General features: G+C 45.7%; 1 protein-coding gene across 1 annotated transcript in view; it reads right to left on the bottom strand.

Annotated features, from left to right (window-relative positions):
- Positions 1 to 14,873, bottom strand: part of CPLX1 (complexin 1) — a 119,594-nt gene extending 104,721 nt beyond the window's left edge. The window contains exons 1-2 of the mRNA XM_054811050.1: positions 14,646 to 14,873; positions 13,605 to 13,707 (exon numbers count right to left, since the gene is read on the bottom strand). Coding sequence (XP_054667025.1) covers positions 13,605 to 13,635 — 31 coding nt within the window. The 5' untranslated portion in view covers positions 13,636 to 13,707; positions 14,646 to 14,873. The remainder of the gene's footprint in view (positions 1 to 13,604; positions 13,708 to 14,645) is intronic.
- Between the last annotated feature and the right edge of the window lie 5,706 nt (positions 14,874 to 20,579).

The following is a 20,579-nucleotide window of genomic DNA, read 5'->3' as shown; positions in this document are numbered from 1 at the left end:
GGAGAGGAACTGAGGTCTAGGCGGAAGCAGTACCACCTGAAAAATTTTACCAGATGACAGTTAAAAAGCAAAACCAGAAATCCCAATCAAGCTCTTTAGCCGAGAGGCAAGTCATTGTCTCCATGACGGGAAAACTCAGGCCACAGGACCAGAAAAGGGAGCACCTGGACATGGTGTTCAGAGGTGTGAATTGCACTGGGACCTCTGCCTGGTAGAGTGCTCGCTGGCAATACAAGAATATGAACAGCCAGCAGAAAGGGATGGCACATTCCTTTTCTTTTCCAGAAGCCAACATCTTGCTATGGCAGTGATCTGGCATGCTACCATCTGCCTGTGTGCCCTTGCTGAAGGTTTCCTTTGGGTGGGCACTCCTGAAGTAATCAGGCAGTTTTAAGGAGACTTGGGTGGAAAGTTGTCAGTCACGGGGACAGAGCCTCACAATGTTACAGGAGACATTTGAACACAAAGGATTCAGTCCTGCATATAAAACATGCCTCTTTTCCTGGGTGCTAAGCCAGCAAAAGGCACTCTCCTAAAGTGTCTACCTAGGTAGAGATTTAAGTCATGCCAAAATGTAAGCCTGAGTCCAGGATACTGCCAGGGTAGAGAGCAGGAGGATAAAGTGAGGAGCATAAAGTGAGCCTAACAATCTGCCATCACAAGTAAAATAGAAAATATAGGTACTGAGGAAGACAGACTAGCTTGTTCTTAGACAGCTGTTGAAAACTGGGAGGAGATTCCAGGGAAACACCTAGTCCTGTAAAACAAGCAAATGAACAAACGTATTGAAAACAGCTGCATCCATGTGTATTGCAGGTAGAAGTTACCATGGAGGGAATTTCAAACTGTGTTTAATATGTGAAATTCAAAATCTCCACCTGAGCTGAAACACCACAGTTGGAAAAATATTCAATGTAGCTGTGAGCTTGCTTTAGTCGGAAGCAACCTGATCAGCTATTCTAGAAATGACTTTGCAAATCCACCAAGTCCTTTGAAATAAAAATCACTTTCTATCTGAATCCGATAGTTGGTTTCAGATCATTCTTGGAGCAGTGAGATGATACAGCTGGCAGCCTTCTCCTCCTCTCATATGGACACAACAGAGCTAAAAACTTTTCACAAAAGGAAAAATTAACCACAGGTCTGTGACAAAATCACCCAGAGGGCCACAATGCTGGTTACCACTGAGTTGGGCCAGACCCCTGGATCCCATCAGAGGCTATCACATATTGTAACGACACTAAAATTGTGTGTAAAAACTAAACCTCTTTTGAAGACGATTTTGTTATTATCAACAGTCTTACAAGGGATGAGTCAAAGATGTTGTCTGCTTGCTATAGATGTACTCAGGATAGAAAATTATTTCCTGCCTCACTGGCCCTATCTCTTAGAGCATGCACAATTACACTGACACATTATTTGAATCCCAGCTTCCATTTCTCCTCACTTCCCCCAGCAGTGGTTTTCCCCAGCACCTCTCTCTTCTTCTGCTAGTCAGAAACACTCCTAATTCCCAACTTGAGTATGTTCATGGCCAATTTATTCACATTATTCTTTTACCAATGTTGTCCCTCACCTTACATAGCAGTTCCTTCACTGCAGTGTTTACCTCTCCCATGTATTCAGTGAGAGCAGTTGTGTCCCTTCTTAACCTTTTTCCTCAGGATTTTAATGTATCTCCATGTAATTATAAATTTCCTATTTCATGCTTCTTTTAATCTGTCACTGTGCAACTTGGATGACATGGAACAGGAACTGCTGATATTTAAAATGTGCAGTAAGAAAAATACAGAGGAGAAAGTTGCAATTGTCACTAGTGTTTTAAATGTACAGAATGCAAAAAAAAAAAAAAATTAAAAAGGCTTTTCTATTTCTAATGGGCACCAGGATTTTTCTAAACACTCTCCCAAGCAGTGTTATTCCCAGCTAGAACTGTGCAGGAGCAGCTATGTTGATGTGATGGTAGTTACCAAAACCTCTGAATAGTTTCTCCTTCTCCTCAATTTTTTGTTTGTTTGTATTTTGTTCATGTGGGTTTTTTGAATAAAATTTCTTTTATTTAATGAAAAAATAAATCTGAAGGAAACTGTGAAGAGAAATTGGTTCACATACAAAGAATAAAACATTTCACTCTGTAAGAGCCACACATTGATTCAGGTAAGAGTGGCATGCATACACTTAACTTCAGCATAAAATAAATGCCTGTCACAGCTTAAAGATAGGTCTGTCTGTATATTCTCTTAGTCTCATGCAATCTTTCAGGTTTGCAATGAGTCTTTTGCTTCTTGATTGCCGAGAAAATACAACCTTTGTTTAAATGCTTTTCATGAAAAAAACATGTTTCAGTAAAACCTTTCCAAAGTCCTCTTGCAAATTAAAATTTTAATTAACACATACATTTTCAAGGAATTTAATGGACACGTACACTTAAGACAGGCACCGGAACAGAGACCAAGCAGTCCCACACAGTTTCTGCCCCTTCAGGGGGGGATGCAGAAAGTCTAGCACTACGTGCTATAACATGGTGGGAGGGAGGCAGAATGAACAAGAAAGTTTCACTGCCAATATGAAGGCAAGGACAATCTTTCCAGTCCATTAAGTATGCAAGTTCAGCTCTGCCAAGCACCAAGAAGCAGGAGTGACAGAAGGAAAAAAGACTGCTATTGCCTTCCCATAAAGAGAAGGGCAGTATTCAGGTGCCCGTGAGTCACACTTGACTCTGTCCTGCTCTTGGGGTAATGGAGCCACATACTGCTTCCTATGCAACGGGAGTGGGAGAGACACATAGGGGAAACATAACCCCCATTTTTAAGAAGGGGAAAAAAGAAGACCTAGGGAACTGCAGGCCAGTCACTCTCACCTCTGTGCCTCGCAAGATCATGGAGCAGATCCTCCTGGAGACTATGGTCAGACACATGGAAAATAAGGAGGTGATTGGTGACAACCAGCATGGGTTCACTAAGGGCAAGTCGTGCCTAACAAATGTGGTGGCCTTCTATGATGGGGTTACAGCACTGGCGGACAAGGGAATAGCGACAGACGTCATCTACCTGGACTTGTGCAAAGCATTTGACACTGTCCCCCATGATATCCTTGTCCCTAAATTGGAGAGACAGGGATTCGATGGATGGACCACCCGGTGGATAAGGAATTGACTGGATGGTCGCACTCCAAGAGTTGTGGTCAATGGCTCAATGTCCAAGTGGAGAACAGTGATGAGTGGTGTTCCTCAGGGGTCAGTACTGGGACCAGCACTGTTTAAGATCTTTGTCGGCAACACAGACACTGGGATCGAGTGCACCCTCAGCACGTTTGCTGATAATGCCCAGCTGTGTGGTGTGGTCGACACGCTGGAGGGAAGGGATGCCATCCAGAGGGACCTTGACAGGCTGGAGAGGTGGGCCCATGCAAACCGCATGAAGTTCAACAAGGCCAACTGCAAGGTCCTGCACGTGGGTTGGCACAATCCCAAGCATGACTATAGGCTGAGCGAGGAATGGATTGAAAGCAGCCCCGAGGAGAAGGACTTGAGGGTTTTGATTGATGAGAAGCTCAACATGAGCCAGCAGTGTGCGCTTGCAGCCCAGAAAGCCAACCATGTCCTGGGCTGCATCCAAAGAAGTGTGACCAGCAGGTCGAGGGAGGGGATCCTGCCCCTCTACTCTGCTCTTGTGAGACCCCACCTGGAGTACTGCGTCCAGCTCTGGGGGCCCCAGAATAAGAAAGACATGGAGCTGTTGGAGCGAGTCCAGAGGAGGGCCACGAAGCTGATCAGAGGGCTGGAGCACCTCTCCTATGAGGACAGGCTGAGAGAGTTGGGGTTGTTCAGCCTGGAGAAAAGAAGGCTCCAGGGAGACCTAATTGTGGCCTTCCAGTACCTGAAGGGGCCTACAGGAAAGGTGGAGAGGGACTGTTTGTCAGGGAGTGTAATGACAGGACAAGGGGTAATGGGTTTAAGCTGAAGGAGGGTCGATTTAGATTAGATGTTAGGAAGAAATTCTTTACTGTTAGAGTGGTGAGGCACTGGAACAGGTTGCCCAGAGAGGTTGTGAATGCCCCATCCCTGGAAGTGTTCAAGGCCAGGTTGGATGAAGCTTTGGGCAACCTGGTCTAGTGGAGGGTGTCCCTGTCCATGGCAGGGGGGTTGGAACTGGATGATCTTTGAGGTCCCCTCCAACCCAAACCATTCTATGGTTCCATGACACCATCTTACCTTGAGAGCAAGTGACCTTCCTAAGCACACCCAGGGCTCTCCCACAAATAAGGCCAGCAGTTGAAACACTTAGTTACCTTAAACACAAGGTTGAAACTTCTTTTCCGTTGGTCAACTTTGCCTGTGCTCACCAGCAAAAGAGAGGTGGATCTCAGGACACAGAAACATGGAAGTTCAGCTATCTGCCAACCTAAGCATTGACAGACATTTCTTTGCCATCCCTTTTCCTTTAATTGTTGTCCTCCTTCCCCTTCATTGTTCACATTCTGTCAGGAGACAAGAGTTATCAAAACAGCTCTACCATTTCAGACTTGGGCTTCTGTGTTTCTTTCCTTATTTTCCACAAAAGATAATTCACAGCCTTTTGAATTCCAAATTTCTGTTGATGTTGCATGTTTGACATTCCTTCAAGGTCAGTGTCACTGCAAATAATCTACAAGAATCAAATCATGCTGCAAAACCACAAGTAGCTGCTAAGCAGTTTCATTCTTGTAGGTAATGACAAATTCAAATTGTAAAAAGATGCACATCAAAGTCAGCAGATTAAATTTATTGTTTGTATTAATGCATTTCAGCAGTGAAAGCATCCACCCACTTTGAAATCAGCTCATTTAAAACTGTGGGGTGGGGGATGAATCAATTCTCGAATTATACAGTGCGATCATCGATTTTCCCTATTAAAGAGACACAATTTGAAGTATTTTGCTTCTAATATGCACTGCAATTTGTAGCAGTGACAGGAAGATCACTAGTAACTTTTGCTATGTCTGTAATTACAGCTGTTACCCTTAAGCAAACCACATGATCATCTGCCCAGCAACCTGCAGAAATTATCAGCCTTCTCAGCAAAGCTCTACATCCTTTGAGACACGTTCTTCAGTTACTAAAGCCAACCTGCAAGAAACAGAACTGGCTAAATCCAATCTCTTACAATCAAGCTGTAGGTGAGAAAACAGCAACCAACATAGTTCTCAAAATCATAACTTAGCAAATGTTTAAGGTTCTGTGTAGCCTTGAGCAAGTGCTTGATTTCAACACATAGAATGCGTATACAAAGGCAGTGCACAGTTGCAACCTCCCAAAGAGGAGCATCCAAGGCTAAGGCAGGGTGCTCTCTGCCCTACCGCTGAAGGAGAAGAGTCAGAGAAGTTGGAAGAGCCTCAGCGTGCTGCATCTAAAGCCATTGGAATTGGGAGTAGAAATTCTGCAGCTTTGAGGGACTTATGTCCCATAGTCACCACTTTATGAACCCTTCTCTGAGGGCCCAAAAAACTGTGGATACCCACCCTAGAGAACACTAGAACCTGTATCTGTCTCTGAGTCTCAGCACCAGCCTCTACTCCCTCTCTTCCCTCTCTGAGCACTATCACATAATGTTCAAAGAGGGGACCATGACATTCAAATGGAAGAGCATGCACTTGCATGTAGCCCTCTCATGAAACAAGCCAGTGGCAACACACTAGACATCTGTCCTTCTCTTTACGCCAGCCTTTCCTGCTTAATGTCATTCATCTTCCAGGCCTCCTGAACAATTTTGTGGCCTTCAAAACCTGCCAGAGAATTTCTAATCTCCATGTAGCTGCTACAGATTTCATACTGCAATTTCCCACATACACATCTTGGTGCTAGAATGGATTTTGTGCTGTTGGGGGTGCTCCAGAATGAGACATTCGTGTCCTCCACAAGGGCAGGGCATCTGTCTTCCCTTAAGAATGGAGGGCCTTTGCAGAAATTACTTAGGCCTTTTGGAGCCCTGTACATTACTGCAGTGCTAACAAACAGAAATAGTCCATACACTATTAACTCAGCAAGACTTCTAAACCCATGTAGCCCCAAAATTTCATTTCGTAGTTTATCTTCACTTCTAATCAAGGCACAAAGCCATCCCACGTACATCAGCCTTCTCTAATGCCTGTCCTTTTGCCAGCACATGAGCCAGTGAATAGGTCTGAACTTCCCTCTCTCCAAGGACCAACATAAAGGCAAACTAGTAGCTTATATTTTCAAAGTCCCATTTCACCAGGAAGGTCTGAATAACTGTAATGCATCATGTACTAAACTCCTGTCCAGCTCCAAATCCATTGCTGTAGATAGTGTTTCCTATGCAACACAGGCCAAAAATTCATCACTAACAAACTCTGTTTGTGCCAAAAGTATGCAGCTGGCAAAACACCACCACTTTTCTCTGCACCCATGAGAATGAACTTCAGTTATGAAAGATACAAAAATAGAAAAGCCAGAAAGATTCAGGTGTACAGCAATAGATGTTAAAACAAATAGCATGCAGAACTTCCCTTCAAGTGGACAAAGAATCATAGAGAATCATCTTTTGTTCTGCCATGAAGGAATCCTAGACAAACTCTTTAATGCATATGAAATTTCCTTCTTTCTCCCTGTCTCCCCAATCTGATAGAGAAAACTTCCTGTTTATCCATGTCACTCCAAGCAGGCTCTTGGTAAGCAGATGCTCACCAGGAGAAACCTTAGTTAAGCTCTTTGTGGCATACCTCTACAACCAGCAGGCTGAAGGTTGCTCATTTCTTCCAAGAATACTAAATAAGCACACTCTGCTCTCAGTGCCTGCTTACAAATAAGACAAACAGAAGTAAAATCCCAGCAGACACAAGTGAGAGCATTTGTATAATTCTAAGAGCATCAGGCTCAGTGGCAAGCAAACATAAAAGGAAGGTTTCTCAGGAAAGGCACAGGAAGAAAGGACCTGGCCAGTTTTCCTCCTCCTGGTTTGGATCACAGATGGAATAAATCCATGGAAGAAGCAGCAATTTTAAGCCTCTAGGTTTCCTCATTGTAGTTATTTCACTGGTATCATCTCCACAGTCAATGATCTTGGAAGACATCTTGCTCCTTGGTTTTAATGGGAATTCCTGAAGAACAAAGTAAGCCCTGCAGGTTTCCATTGCAGGATCTGGCACCAAATAAATGAACAAGGAAGATCTGAGGCTGGTATAGATTAGCCAGCTTTGAACAGCTATAGAACCTATGTTTGTTTTGTTTTTCTGGAAGCACTGAGATACCTACACAAGATTTTCCCTTCTATCCTTGTCTCAGCAACAGAGATCATGATTACATTCAATCCAATTTCTTGAAGTAAATCACTTTGCCAGCAGTATGCATTAGAAAAAAAGGCCTATAAAACCATTTCTTGTGAAAAATGTATCCATCAGATATCAATACTACCTCTTCATCTTCAAAATGTCATTAAAATGCATATACTCAAAGCATCAGACAAACAAAAAAGATTCAGAAGATAATAGAACAACACAACCATATTACACACTGAGACTGCAGAATTTATCTTATACCCTTACTCACTTAAGAATTTATAGTATAGAGTAGTATAGAATAGTTCAGTGGAAGGGACCTACAGCAATCATCTAGTCCAACTGCCTGACCACTTGCAGGCTGACCAAAAGTTAAAGCTTGTGATGAAGGGCATTGTCCAAATGTCTCAAACACTGACAGGCATGGGGCATCGACCACGTCTTTAGGAAGCCTGTCCTAGTTTTTTACCACCATTGTTTCCTAATGTCCAGTCTGAACAACCTCTGACAGAACTTTGAACCATTCCCACACAGCCTGTCCCTGGGTCCCAGGGAGAAGAGATCAGCACCTCCCTCTCCACGTCCCCTCCTCAGGAAGCTGCAGAGAGCAACGAGGTCGCCCCTCAGCCTGCTGGTGTCTAGACAAACCCTGTGTCCTCAGCCACTCCGCACAGGACATGCCTTCCAGCCCTTCCACCAGCTCTGTTGCCCTCCTCTGGACACACTCGCGTACCTTAACATCCTTCTTGAATTGTGGCGCCCAGAATTATACACAATATAGGCAGAAGTTATCTGAGAACAAAGATGGGACCCCAACATTACCACATGCTACAGTGAGCTGGAGACCTCCTGTCTCATCTCAGATTCTCCAGTCTTTCTGATTTGGAAGCATCTGACTACAAAAGGAAAGACCTCATGTGTCATGGGTTTCAAGGACTACAGGCAAAAGAGATCCCAGAAGTAAATACCAGCACCACTTGTTGGCACTACAACTTGCGGTTCTGCATTAGTTTCTGTCCTTCTCTAGGACTTGTTACATTAAAGTAATCAGTGGAGCACAACCTAGCTGATGCATGAGGTCCCAGAGCAGGAGAGATGCTCAGCAGAGAACTGCAAATGTGAAAAACAAGAGGCTGAGTTGGAGGAGAAGGCAGAAAGCACTCTGTTTATTTCACTGTCTGTTGCACCCTGGACAGGTCTGTATTATCTCTAACCGCTCTCAATCTCACTGACTTCTCCAGGGAAAAATCAAGGACTTAATCCCCACATCACAAGCAAGTAAAATGAGGCAAATGCAGCAGCAAAATAGACATTTCATAAGCCACACAGAAGGCCACTACTAAGATGTTGTTAAACACTAGTACAGTTTCCATTCAGGCTTATCTGGCATTCGCACACACTCACATCTTCACTAATGTAAGCTTAGCACAGGGGCTGGCTCTTCAGAGCTTATGGACAGTGACTTAAATCCCATTATCTTCAGGAGTGTTTAAATCTCTACCTACCTTCAAGAACAAGGGGATTCCCTCTGGACTGAGTTTTGTGGTATACCTAGTTGAACCAAAGCTGCCAGTAAGGAACATGAAGTAGGCAGTGCCTCCCTGCTGACATATTTCAGATGGCAATCTGGTTGCATTTGTCTTCTGCCTACAGTATTTTAAGAATCCTTATGAACCAAAACAAGTCTCCATTGAATCTTGACAGATAAAGAAGTGAATGCCAGGCAGCAGTCCTCACTCTAAGCTGCTGCCAATAAAAGAGAAAATCATACCTGTAAATATAGCTAAGTAAATATCCATCCAGAAACTCAAATGTACCCTTCCTCCTGACAGGGCTTGCATTACACAATGAGTTCAAGGGGTATGGCATCATGAAGAAGAAATTTAGACAGGACCATTCATATGCATCATTATATATGTAATGAGTTACATGATTAATCCACAGTCTGACATTAGGAAAAGTCACTATTTAAGGAAAGCATCCCAGCTAGACACTTCTCCTATCCATGACAATAAAAGGAGCACATTAAAAGGACCCTGCACAACACCATACAATACAGAGACAGACGTATTGTGGCTGTTCTGTATATCCACATCTTCACAGACTTCTGGTCTGCACAATGCTAGCTTCTGCTATAAGAAATGTCTCTCTCCAACCACATCATGATCCCAACTCACACAAATCCTCCTCACCTTCCCATGGGCTTTCCCCTTCTCTTTTTCTACATGGAAATGCCTAAGACCCTTAGGCAAGACAAGAACTGCATGACATCCAGCAGACCTTCATGAAGTATTGTGTCTCTTCTACTTCAGTCCAGTTTCCCTATTTGTCCAAGCCACCAGTGACAGAGGAAGTGAGTGCAGTATGACATAGGAGTCAGGTGTTAACGCATCCCTTGCTTTCACACAAACCTATGAAAAAATAAACAATGCCCAGTGAAAAACACTATGGTTAAATTCCTCCAGGGACCATTTCAGGTTCTCCACTTCCAGCTTTTTCCTGTGAAGTCATACACCTTGGTCATGACAACAGTGCTGCAGAGCTCTGACCTGGCTTGCTAAAGAGCACTTTGAATGTAAAATGCAATCATGAAAGCACTCTGGTTGTCTTCATGTGGTGAACTGTCACAGGAACAGCAAAGCATCCAATCACCCTGGCTACGCACCTACATCAATGTCTGCTGGTGTGGCGGGGTCAGATGTACAAAGTATCCCTTTGGTGCCTCTGTTACTTCTGTGGAAGAAGCAGCAATTTTAAGCCTCTAGGTTTCCTCATGCTATTTTCTTCTTGTTGTCCTACACAGCTAATCAGCATCATGACTGCATTTCATATCTATGGTGTCTGTCACTGTCAAACAATAAATGGAGTGACACAGGGTGCTGAAAGGTCTGAGGAGCACAAAAAAAAGCCACGGAAGAATATTGGTCAAATAAGCTAACATTTTGTACTGCTTTTCCTGGACCACAGTCCCCACTGCTAATGAAAGGGTCAAGAATTTTACCTTGAAGGGGCTAGAGATTTGCAAAGATGCATTTCAAGCTTGTAAACCACTAGGCAAAGATTCTACTGCCAACATGAGCAGCAAAATCCCACTGCTGGCAGCACAGCAGAGGATGGCCTTCCACTGCAAAGAAACAGCAAGCTTGTGCAGACCTCCTTTAACAACAAGTCAGGAAAAGAATGTATTCTACTTCAGCAATACAATAGCCTGCCAAACTGATTTCACAAAACCTAAATCCCCTAGTCACACAGACTTCCAAACAAAGCAACTCTACATAACATAACTGCCTATCTTGGCTTGCTAACTTAGCTCACCTACCTTACAAAACACCTTCTTGCCTTCTTCCCCTCTGACTGACAAAACTCTAAGGAAAAACAAATCTGATTGTCCTGTGCCATTACAGACAAAGGAAATGTCTTCATGGATTGTTTCAAAAGCAATGAGAGAACTCCCATAGTAGTGTTCTGCTAAGGCTACTCTTTATTGTTAATAAAGCAAAGTGTGAGACCTCCTCTTCCTCAAGAAGAGGAGTGAGAAAGTGGGAGAGCAATGATGTTTTCCTTTCAGCACCTCCTCTGATCACTCCAGTATGATGAAACCTGGTCCCAAAGTTCTCATATGTTTCAGAGACCTGCACAGCCCTGTCCACCAGGAAAAGGACACAAAGACCCCACCTGCAAACAGTTCTCAGCTCCAAACTCTTAGCTACCATGAGCTCTGGCCTAAGGCCTACTTTGGTGCTGGATGTTGGGAAGAGAAAATGCCATGCCCATAATGCTCAGACAAGGAGATCTAATTGGTCCCTGGCCTTTGTGAGGTATGCCCAGCTGAGACAGTGAAACGGTTAAGCTATCATAGCTGTAGGTGGTCTGCAAGCAGTATCTATAGCAAGTCTGATTCTCTGTAAATTGGAGGGGACCTTACCAAAAACATTGCAGTATTTCTTTCTTTTTTCCAGGAGTGCCAGAAGAGATTTTGAGGATGCAATAAGAACTTTTGCACCATTCAAAATATCCCAAGCAGACAGCAAAATTAATTCAGAGGTGTTCTCAGAAAAGCCACATTAAACTGAAATCAGAGAGCCATGAAATCCACAGGAAGATCTCCCTGAAACTGGAGATAATAAAAAGCAGATCACACCACGTGTCCTAGCCAAAGCAAGCCTGTCACCCGCCAGAAGTTTAATGCTTTGCTCAGTTTGGGCGTCTCCCTCTGGATGTCAGAGTTGGCAGACAAAAAGGGTTCTGGCCCTATAATTAAGGAAACAAACTGTAACCTTTAGTCCTTGTCTTGCTGTGCCAGTGTGGCCAGAAAGCATGCTTGCATCAGCTTGGGCTTTAACTCCAGTGGGACACAAGTGTCCAAAATCGCCTTTACTTTCCATGTTGTATTTGCCCTGGGAGATCTTGTTTTTCCTCTTTGAAACTATTTCTAATTTAAAAATAGGTCTCTGCTTAATGAATTAACATTTCCTGGATTTTACCACTCTGCAGAGACTTCTCCTTTATTGAGTACATGGGCAAGTTCCAGACGCATTTTGCTAATACATTAAGTCATCTGGTAGAAGAGCTGGTGCCCAGGCCAGCATCTTGACAGACATCAGAAACTCGGGCTTCATGAAAAGATGTTTTTTTAAATTTGTCTTCTCAGAAAGTCCTATTATAATGCAAATCCTGACCCTGGCAGGCAACATTATGTTAGAATGAATGCCTGCCCAGCGTAAATGCCGTTGAGCACAGGCAGGCACTGCTTCCAACTCAGGTTAGTCACTAAGCTGCAAGAAAAGGCATGCATCTCAGCTGTTACTCCTTTGCGGCAACCCTCCTCCCTCTGCCTTTAACTGCAGTCTCTAAGCAGTTATTTCCCTTTAGTGGATTCACAGATCTCCAGCTGCAGTGGCTGAATCTCCAGTTTGCAGGTAGACTTGTTCATTTCTGTACAAGCAACCCTATTCACACCATAGTGAACAGTGCAAAATCTGCTCTTCTCAAAACTATTTCTCCTTAAAAACAGGCACTGAAGAGTAGTGAAATGTAACACTGCTACCATATAAACCGTTATCTTCTCACATACATATCTTCATATGTTGTTATTTTGAGCAATCAGATTAGCCCCTTTCTTCTCCAGTTTGGTCTTACCATTCAAACTAAAACTTGGGTTGCTTGCTCTATCCTTAACTGTGAGAATTTTGCTCCCTTGGTCAAAAAAAAATCAGAACAAAACACAAAAAATCCCCCAGTTCCTTTGCTTTCAAAGATGAAAAAACATGGTTCCATGCCACAGGAGAGAGTCCTGCAGTAAATGTTGAAGCTGCATATGACATCAATAACACCATGCACGAAATATTCCCACAGTCCCATGACTCTACAGTTTCTCCAAAGGAAAATGAATGGAAAATGCACACATGAGATACAGTACAAATGAGAATGATTAGAACCACCTCATCAACTTCCTCTGACTTCAACTATTCCAGTTCCCAACAGGAGCCAGCACTCAGCATTATCTCAGTGACAGCCTTGTTTTGACTGAATGTTCAGGCCAAGCAGCCCAGAAAGGCCGCATAACTATGACAGAACAAAGGAATTCCCAAATACTTCTGCATTGTTTTCAATTTCTCCCCCCCCCCCCCACTACCTTTTCTATTTCCCACCATTAGGTTAAAACAATTCATCACACATGGAAGGAAATAGATTAAAACCATATGAAAGGTTGGCCTCAAATCCAGATAGGGTAGAGGAGGATATTTTATTACTGTTTCCCTGCTTATTGGGGCAATATTCTTATTAAAAATAAAATTCTATATACCAGGTAAAAAAATTTCTGCACTGGCCATTTTTTGGTCAAGGTATGGCTAACTTTTTAGGGGAAGATGAAAAAGGAGCTCTCACACACACACACAAAATGCTACTATTTCTTTGAGTTTACTCTCGCTAGACCTGTCTGCAGTTTTTGTAATACCTGCCTCAGTGGCACGGCATGAAGCAAATAGCAAGACCCGTGCACTGTACAGCAGGATATGCAGCCAGCTGGTAGGATGCCAAATTAGACATGACCGAGGACTGCACGCCATGTGTGGGAGGTCTCTCCCCTGACATGGGGCTTTGGTCTCTGCTTGTTGCTGCCCTCTCCTGCTCAGATGCTTCAAACACTTGGCTCTGGGATCGTGAATCGGTGACAGTCATACTCTTCCGGGTCCACCAACAGCTCTTCCAGCTGCAGACCCTACCAGAGGTTCATAGCAATCCATCCTCTCTCTTGCCAGGTGCAACTGTGGGGGCAAGGGGAAGGGAGAGGAATACAAGGACCCTCATGTGCCAACTGCACTTACCTCCTAGAGCTTGTTTCATAACAAAATCCATGGTGATGGCTTAGGGGTGCTGCCCACCTTCACACCTCACATGCACAGAGACCAGGAATCCTTGGAGGGCAGTCTGCAAAGAGGTACAATCAAAAGAGGAATAGCATCTCTAGGAGGAGAAAAGGCTGATTCCCGATTTTTCTCAGCTCTCTCCCCACAGCTTTCCTCCACTTGTCTAAGTGCAGGCAAGTTTCCAATCCCCCATCCCTGCAGACCCTGGCTTGGCAGGACAAGGCTGTCCCTGGCACATGGGGAGCAGAGCTGCATGCTGGCGAGTGGGGAATGGGGGCGAGGAGGAGGAGGTAAGGGGCACGGTGGTTCCCCCATGCCGGGCAGGTGGCTGGGAGTGAGCCTGGAGGAGCAGTGCGGGTTGTCTCCTGCAGACGGGCAGGAAGGCGTTAAACCTTTGAACTTTCTCGTTTCCCCGCCTGCCTCTCGCCCTTGGTTTTCGGAGGGCTAGCTCCGGAGTGGCAGCTCCGCCGGGGACCGCCGAGGGGGCATTTGAAGGTGAATCGCTCCGCAAGTGCCCGGGAGGGCGAGCTGAGGAAGCTGGGCGACTCGGGTGCCGATGCAGCCTGGGCGGCGGGATGGAGGGCATGGATGCGGGGCAGGCTCCCCCACCCTAACCCCCAGAAACCTCACCCAGCGCAAGCCCCCAGCGCAATGCCAGCGAGGGCTGCACCTCCTTAGGAAGAGCCGGGACGGTTCAAGGTTGAGACTGGCCGGACCCAGGTGCAGCACAGCGGTCCCGCCGCGCAGGCTGCTGCCTCCCTCTGCTGGCGCTGGCCCCGGCCCCGGCCGCGGCGAGCAGTGGGTTCGGCTCCGGGGCAGACTGCCGACCCCTGCCCGGCACCGGCTCCGGTACTGGGTCACAGCCGTGCCGTGGTGCTACGCGGACCGCCAGCACCCCGAGGACCAGGGCTTCCCCCACCCCTGCGTGCCCACACCCCGCCTCTCCTGCTGCCCTTCCGCACGCCGGCCGGCACGGCCCGACCGCCCCGGCGCCGATACCTCGCTCGGCGGCAGGCGCGGTGCTGAGCTGAGCTGAGCCGAGCTGAGGGGTGCCGGCCGGGCGTCAGGTGGGTGGGTGGGTGCGTGCGGCCGATCCGCTCCGCTCCTAGAGGCGTCGGCCGGCGCCCATGTGCCTGACGGCTGCCGGGGAAGTTGCGGGCGCGGGGTAAAGGAGGGAGAATGAGTCCAGAGCTTCTCTCTACTTTTTCCCCCGCGCCCCTCTTTTTATCACAGGATTTCCGGACCATCCCCCCGACACGGTCCCTCCTTCCTCCTCCCCTCGTTGCGGGAGTCGGGCTCTCCTCCTCCCCCTGCCTCCGGCTCCCCCGCCCCTTCCCTGCGCCGCCCTCACCCCTCGATGCTCGCGCGGAGGAGGTCCCCAGCGCTCCCCAGCCCCTCAGAGGGGTGCGTGTATTGCATGCATGTTCCCCCACCCCATCACCGGCTGTCTGCGGCAGCCAGGTGTCCTTGCGCTTTGCCGTGGGGGAAGGAGGGCAGGTTGTCAGCCCGCTGTTACATTTTGCAATTGCTTCCTTGCATCTCCTCTGGAGTCAATGTGTGTGCGTGCCAGGGGGGAAATCTCTGCAAATACGGTTTCCTGCAAAAGGGGAAGGGTGGGAGCGATCCGTGACCTCTGTTCTGCGTCCTTCCCGGAGATGCCTTCTCATCCCCTAGGTCCTGGAAGGAGTTGGAGAGGCAAGGAAGAAGATAGGGAGGAAGTAGAGCTTTTCTTCTCCCCTCCTTCACTTCGGATTTTACTGTGGCCGGAGAAGGATTGCCGGCTACTCGGCTCAGTTCTCTTGCTATCCAGCAGTGTTTGCAGCCTGGGAGGCGGTTGGGGCTTGGGGGTTGGGTGGGAATGGGTTTTGGAGGGGGTGAGAAAGTCCCCTCCCTGCGGTCGCCGGCTGAAGGGCGCGAGTGCAGCGATCCGTTGTCCAGCGCGGGTTCGGGGCAGCATCTGAAGGTGAGGAGGAAGGAGCTGCGTGCGGTGCGAGCGCTACGTGGCGAAGCAGAGCAATACCCGCACACGGCACTGGCACCCACCTTTACGGATGCTGGCAGCCGCCTTGGGGCTGGGTGCGGAGGGGACGAGATCTGCTGCGGATCCGCTCTCCTGTCGCCGGCAGAAGAGGTGGGACAGCAGCCTCAAAGCAACCGATATGGGGCTGGGGGAGTAGGACTGGGGGGAATGGTGCTGGCAGAAGTGGGAGCGCGGGGGTGGGGGAGCAGCGGGGCCGGCGTCCTGCGGAGGCGCTGGCACGGCCCGTTGCGCGACCACGTCTGAAGGTCAGCGAGGGCTCCGGGGCCGCACCTGGCACCGCGGGGAAAGGCATGCAGGTCCAGCAGGCAGGCAAACCAGTCCCTCTCGGGGCAGCGATGCCGGCCACCGGAGCTCCGCAGTCTGCAAAGCTCTCCGATGCCAGCTGCAGATGCAGGAGGGCATGCTTCTACACTCAGGACAGTGTCCACCCACCTGGGTCTGCCTCGATCCCCCAAGCCTGCCAATGTTGAGGAGGGAATTGGACAATGGCCTTAACAGCATGCTTTAACTTTTGGTCAGCCTGAAGTGCTTAGGCACTTGGACTAGACGATCACTGTAGGTCCCTTCCACTGAGCTATGCCATGCTATGCTATGCTATGCTACGCTACTCTATGCTATGCTATGCTATGCTATTCTACTCAAATCGCTCACAGAAAGCCACTTTCCCAACAGACACTAGTATCAGCCTAGGAAGCTCAGCTGGGTAGGCATGTGCTGCACTTTTACTACCAAATCTCGGAAAAATTAATACCAAGAGGGGATGGAGAACCATCTTGTTTTAAGCCTTAACTCACCCCCAGCATTTCCAATCCAAAAGGCATCCTGGGACATTTTTAATGCTGTCTTTTCCATACATACTGTAGTAGTGGCTCAGCAGAGATGGCTGTGCCCAAGAAATGAACCTGGGACCCTGCCCAAGTTGTGTGCTCAGGTTTCCTGTGCAATTAGCACAGTATTTCCAGGCCTGTGTTGTCTCCCCAAGTGCCCATATAATTTTGAGCAGGACTTACAGTTTGTGTCTGTCATACAACATGTCACATTACTCCTTCATTATGTGATTGCTCTTGGAGAGGAGGACAGTGTGCCTGCCCCACACTACTAAACCTCCAGGTGCACACCTTGGTCTTATATCCTGGAGTTTGGGAAGGAACAATTCAAATGCCCTCAAACACAAGGATCAGAGAAGTATGGGTTAATAGTTAAAACAATTGCCTGAAACCATGTTTCTCCTCCCTGCTTTAGGGATCCTGGAGCATGCTACATCAAGGAACTCCTGTTGCAGCCAAGGGTCAGCACAACCAATTGAGGTTGCCGAGAGATGTCATCTTTCCTGTCCATAGGCTCCTTACAAGCTTTGCAATTTCATCCCTTGTGTGCAGAGAATAAAGTGATGTCATCCATAGGGGCTTTCATAAGCCAGGGAAAACAACAGGCACATCAAGGAGAAGACCCTGAGAAGTCCTTCAGCTTCTCATTGACCTGTTTAGAGCTGCTGGTCTGTCTCTAGAACCAGCCGACTCTCCAAAGATCATGTGCCCATGGTCCTGTCCCCAAACTACTCCCACTTTTTACAGATTATACAGCTGCCACAGAAAATCAAGACACATGAGGCAGTGAAACATGACCCCAACACCCACTACTTCACAGCTCCCTCTTCTTCAGGAGAACAAGTCATAGGATCACCAAACCACAAACCTCACAGATACTCCTAGTTACAGCTTCAGTATCTCTTCCATATCCCAACTGCCTGCTTCCAAGCAACTCCCACAGGATGTATCTTCAAGATGAAAATCCAAATGCTAGTGAGCCTGATTTGGGTACCTCCTATCCAGATGGTACCCTGACCTATCAGTTAGGTGAGATCCCAGGCACCCTCTTCATCACATAGGGTTCAAGCACAAAGGCAAGAAAGGACATGGTCAAAAAGAGGTGATGTAGTCTGTAGATTTGTGTCTAATAATAATCTCAAAAAGGCTTCTGGAGGAGGCTTTTACCTTGGAAATTGAACAGAAAGGTTCTGATACAACCTCTCTTCAATTTTCTGAGAAATCGAACTGGATGGATGGACTCATGGGGATCTGTTATGTGATTTACCTGAGATACATGACTTCTGCTACAAGAGAAATAACAGCTTGCCCAGCCTTTGAAATGATATGAGCAATGCCCCATGGATCTTCTTTCTGATGGCATATAACAATAGATTATGTCCAGAATACTTTATGAATATGAATCTGGCAGTAATGCAATTTAATAGCTTAATTACTGGACAGCAACAAATCTCAGAAATAGCAATGTTTTCTGATCAGGGCAAGGGATAGAGATTGGTATCTGTGCGTGGGATCTGTGCCTGCACCACGGGCAGAGGAGAACCGCCGCACACAGTGAGGCTGCTGCTGACACCTCCAAAACTTCCTAAAATACCAAAGCCAGTTCTTAGTCTGGTTTGCACTGAGATATACCTGCTCCTGATTGTGGGAACAGGCTTATTCTTCCTTTACAGACCCAGAACAATAGGAATCCACTCTGTGACCTTGCTTGGTGCAGATGAAGAGTACAGAAAACTCAGAGCAAAGATCTCCTCCATGGAGCTTTGTCCAAGGAACTCAGACTCCTTGGCCATCAGCTGGGAATCTCTGCATTTACTGATGGCTGTGTAAGAAGGTGGAATAAGCCAATATTTGGGTTTGGTAACATTTTCCATAGAAAAATGAATATTCAGATCTCCAAAAAGAAGGAGAATAGTCTGTTTCCAGAAAAAAAAAAAAGTATTAAATTAGTCAAGATGTTTAATTTCAACATCTTTAAATGCAATGTTTGATTATTCAATTCCATATGGTGTTTCACTGCTAAACTGAAATCAATGCCATGTAAAAATGATACTCATAAGAAAGCTCACAAACCAAGTATGAAGGTTACAGAAAATACTTAAGCAGCTGCCCAAAATCAGTCATCTCCTTTGTTTTTTTTGGTTTTGTTTGGGTTTGGGGGTTTTTTTTGGCCTTATTTTCAACACACAGTGATGTAACTGCAGCACTGTTCAATGCACTGCAGGCAGGATGTGGACAGCAGCAAGATGATTAACTTTTAATCAATACAGCTGCTGAGACAAAGGAGTCAGACACTTGCTAACGGTAGTTTGTGGACAGCAGTTGCAGTCTCTCCAGTAGTTTAGTTAACTGAACACAAACTTGCTTGCTCTTCATGTGTTAATTCTGGCTATCAAAACATTTCAAAATTCACACATTTTTGTCTCTTCAAAAGTATTGCTTTGTTTACTGTTGTTCCACTCAACTTATAACAGGCTTTGAGTTAGCTTTTTCTTTTCCATCCAAATAGAAAAATATGTTTATAGTCTTTTAAAGAAGTGGGTATTTCCCTTAAGTCAAAAGTGTGAAAGAACTTTTCAACCATTTCTGCTAGCTCTGAAGAAAAAGTGACTTCAGTTTTCTTGAAGAAAACTCAGCCTTACCAGCTGAGCATTTGCTCCAGCTATCACAAGACCAAATCTTAGCTGCCTGCACTTATAAAACCTGAAACAAATATGTATTGATTGCCTTGTCTCCATGACATGCAGACAGAGGCATGCATATTATATTTTCTTTTTTGTAAGCACAGGTGTTCAAGCCTGGTTTATGAACAGGTCCCTTGGTAGGCTTCTAGCTCCTAAGCTGGTGGTTTCTTGTTTGTACTCTCCCTTTTCTACTCCCCTTGTCCCTGTAGCTCCATCCCTTTCTCTGTTTCCCATTCTCCGAATGACCTCTTGCCTCGCCAGGCAGATTAAGAGTCCCATCTCAGCAGGGCTCTGATTCCTGCAGATAGGCATGTTTGGGTAATGATCCCGTAGCTCTTATCTTCAGGATTTACTGTGTTGCATTATAAGGATTCTTTGATGGACAGAAGTTGTCCACAAAGCTGAGAATCCATCTTTATCATGCAGGTGAACAAATCATGATGTCTCTACCCGAAACATATCAAGCTTTTGTTGTGAGATTACTATTTCAAGTATTTTTGACAGGGATTTTTCCATCAATAAATAAGAGTCATCCAAATCAGTGCATTCTATGGAAATGTGTCAGTTAATACAGAAGTTTAAAGGCAAACAAGCTGAAGAAAATATTTTTACCTTCTTGTATTTGATGTTGAGACATTCTGCTTTGATATGGCAAAAATGCTGCATTTTGGCAACGACTAAATAATTTTGCCTTGACTTTTCTCTTCTAGCAATACATGTCTGTATCAAAACTAAACACATAATCACATCAGAGTACCTCTTTTTTTTTCAAATTTCCCATGTCTTGTAGGGGGAAGAGGTCACATTTTTCCTCTTTGTTGCAATCTAGAGTTGAAGCAAGATTCAAAACATCAAACATACTTTAGGAGAAAATTTCCATTTTCCCAGCTAGTTCTATGCCTCGCCTTCTTTTATTACTCTACTTCTTGGCAAAGAAAAGGAACAGAGGGAAACAGCATACTCAGCTGAGATTGGTTGGTATTGGTTCTTATCAGATGCTGTGGCCTGTAGCTCTTTAACTTTTATAGCTGAAATTAATAATAAATTAAAAAAAGAGCTAAATGTTTTATTCTTTCTATTTCCACATCCTCCTCATGCCCAGTGCATGCAAATGAATACCTTAGCAAAAAGGAAAAACGTTAGTTATGCTATAGCTATATAGCTATGCTATACAGTGTTAGTGTCTGTGAAACACATGAGCTGTGACCCTATTAAACAGTCATGAAATGGATGGCTGACTACTGGCCAGCAGAAATGAGACTTCATTGGATATAAAACAGTTCTTAAATCTAAATGAGATGAGTATTAGACAAGAATGGCCAAAACACAGATTCCAATCTAAGTTAAATCACTAGAGAAGGAGTTTGACTTAAAATAGCTC

This window comes from Grus americana, chromosome Z, assembly GCF_028858705.1.
Source record: "Grus americana isolate bGruAme1 chromosome Z, bGruAme1.mat, whole genome shotgun sequence".
NCBI classification, from domain to species: domain Eukaryota; kingdom Metazoa; phylum Chordata; class Aves; order Gruiformes; family Gruidae; genus Grus; species Grus americana.
Note: the sequence above shows the minus strand (reverse complement) of the source record. Positions and strands in the feature narration are given on the sequence as shown.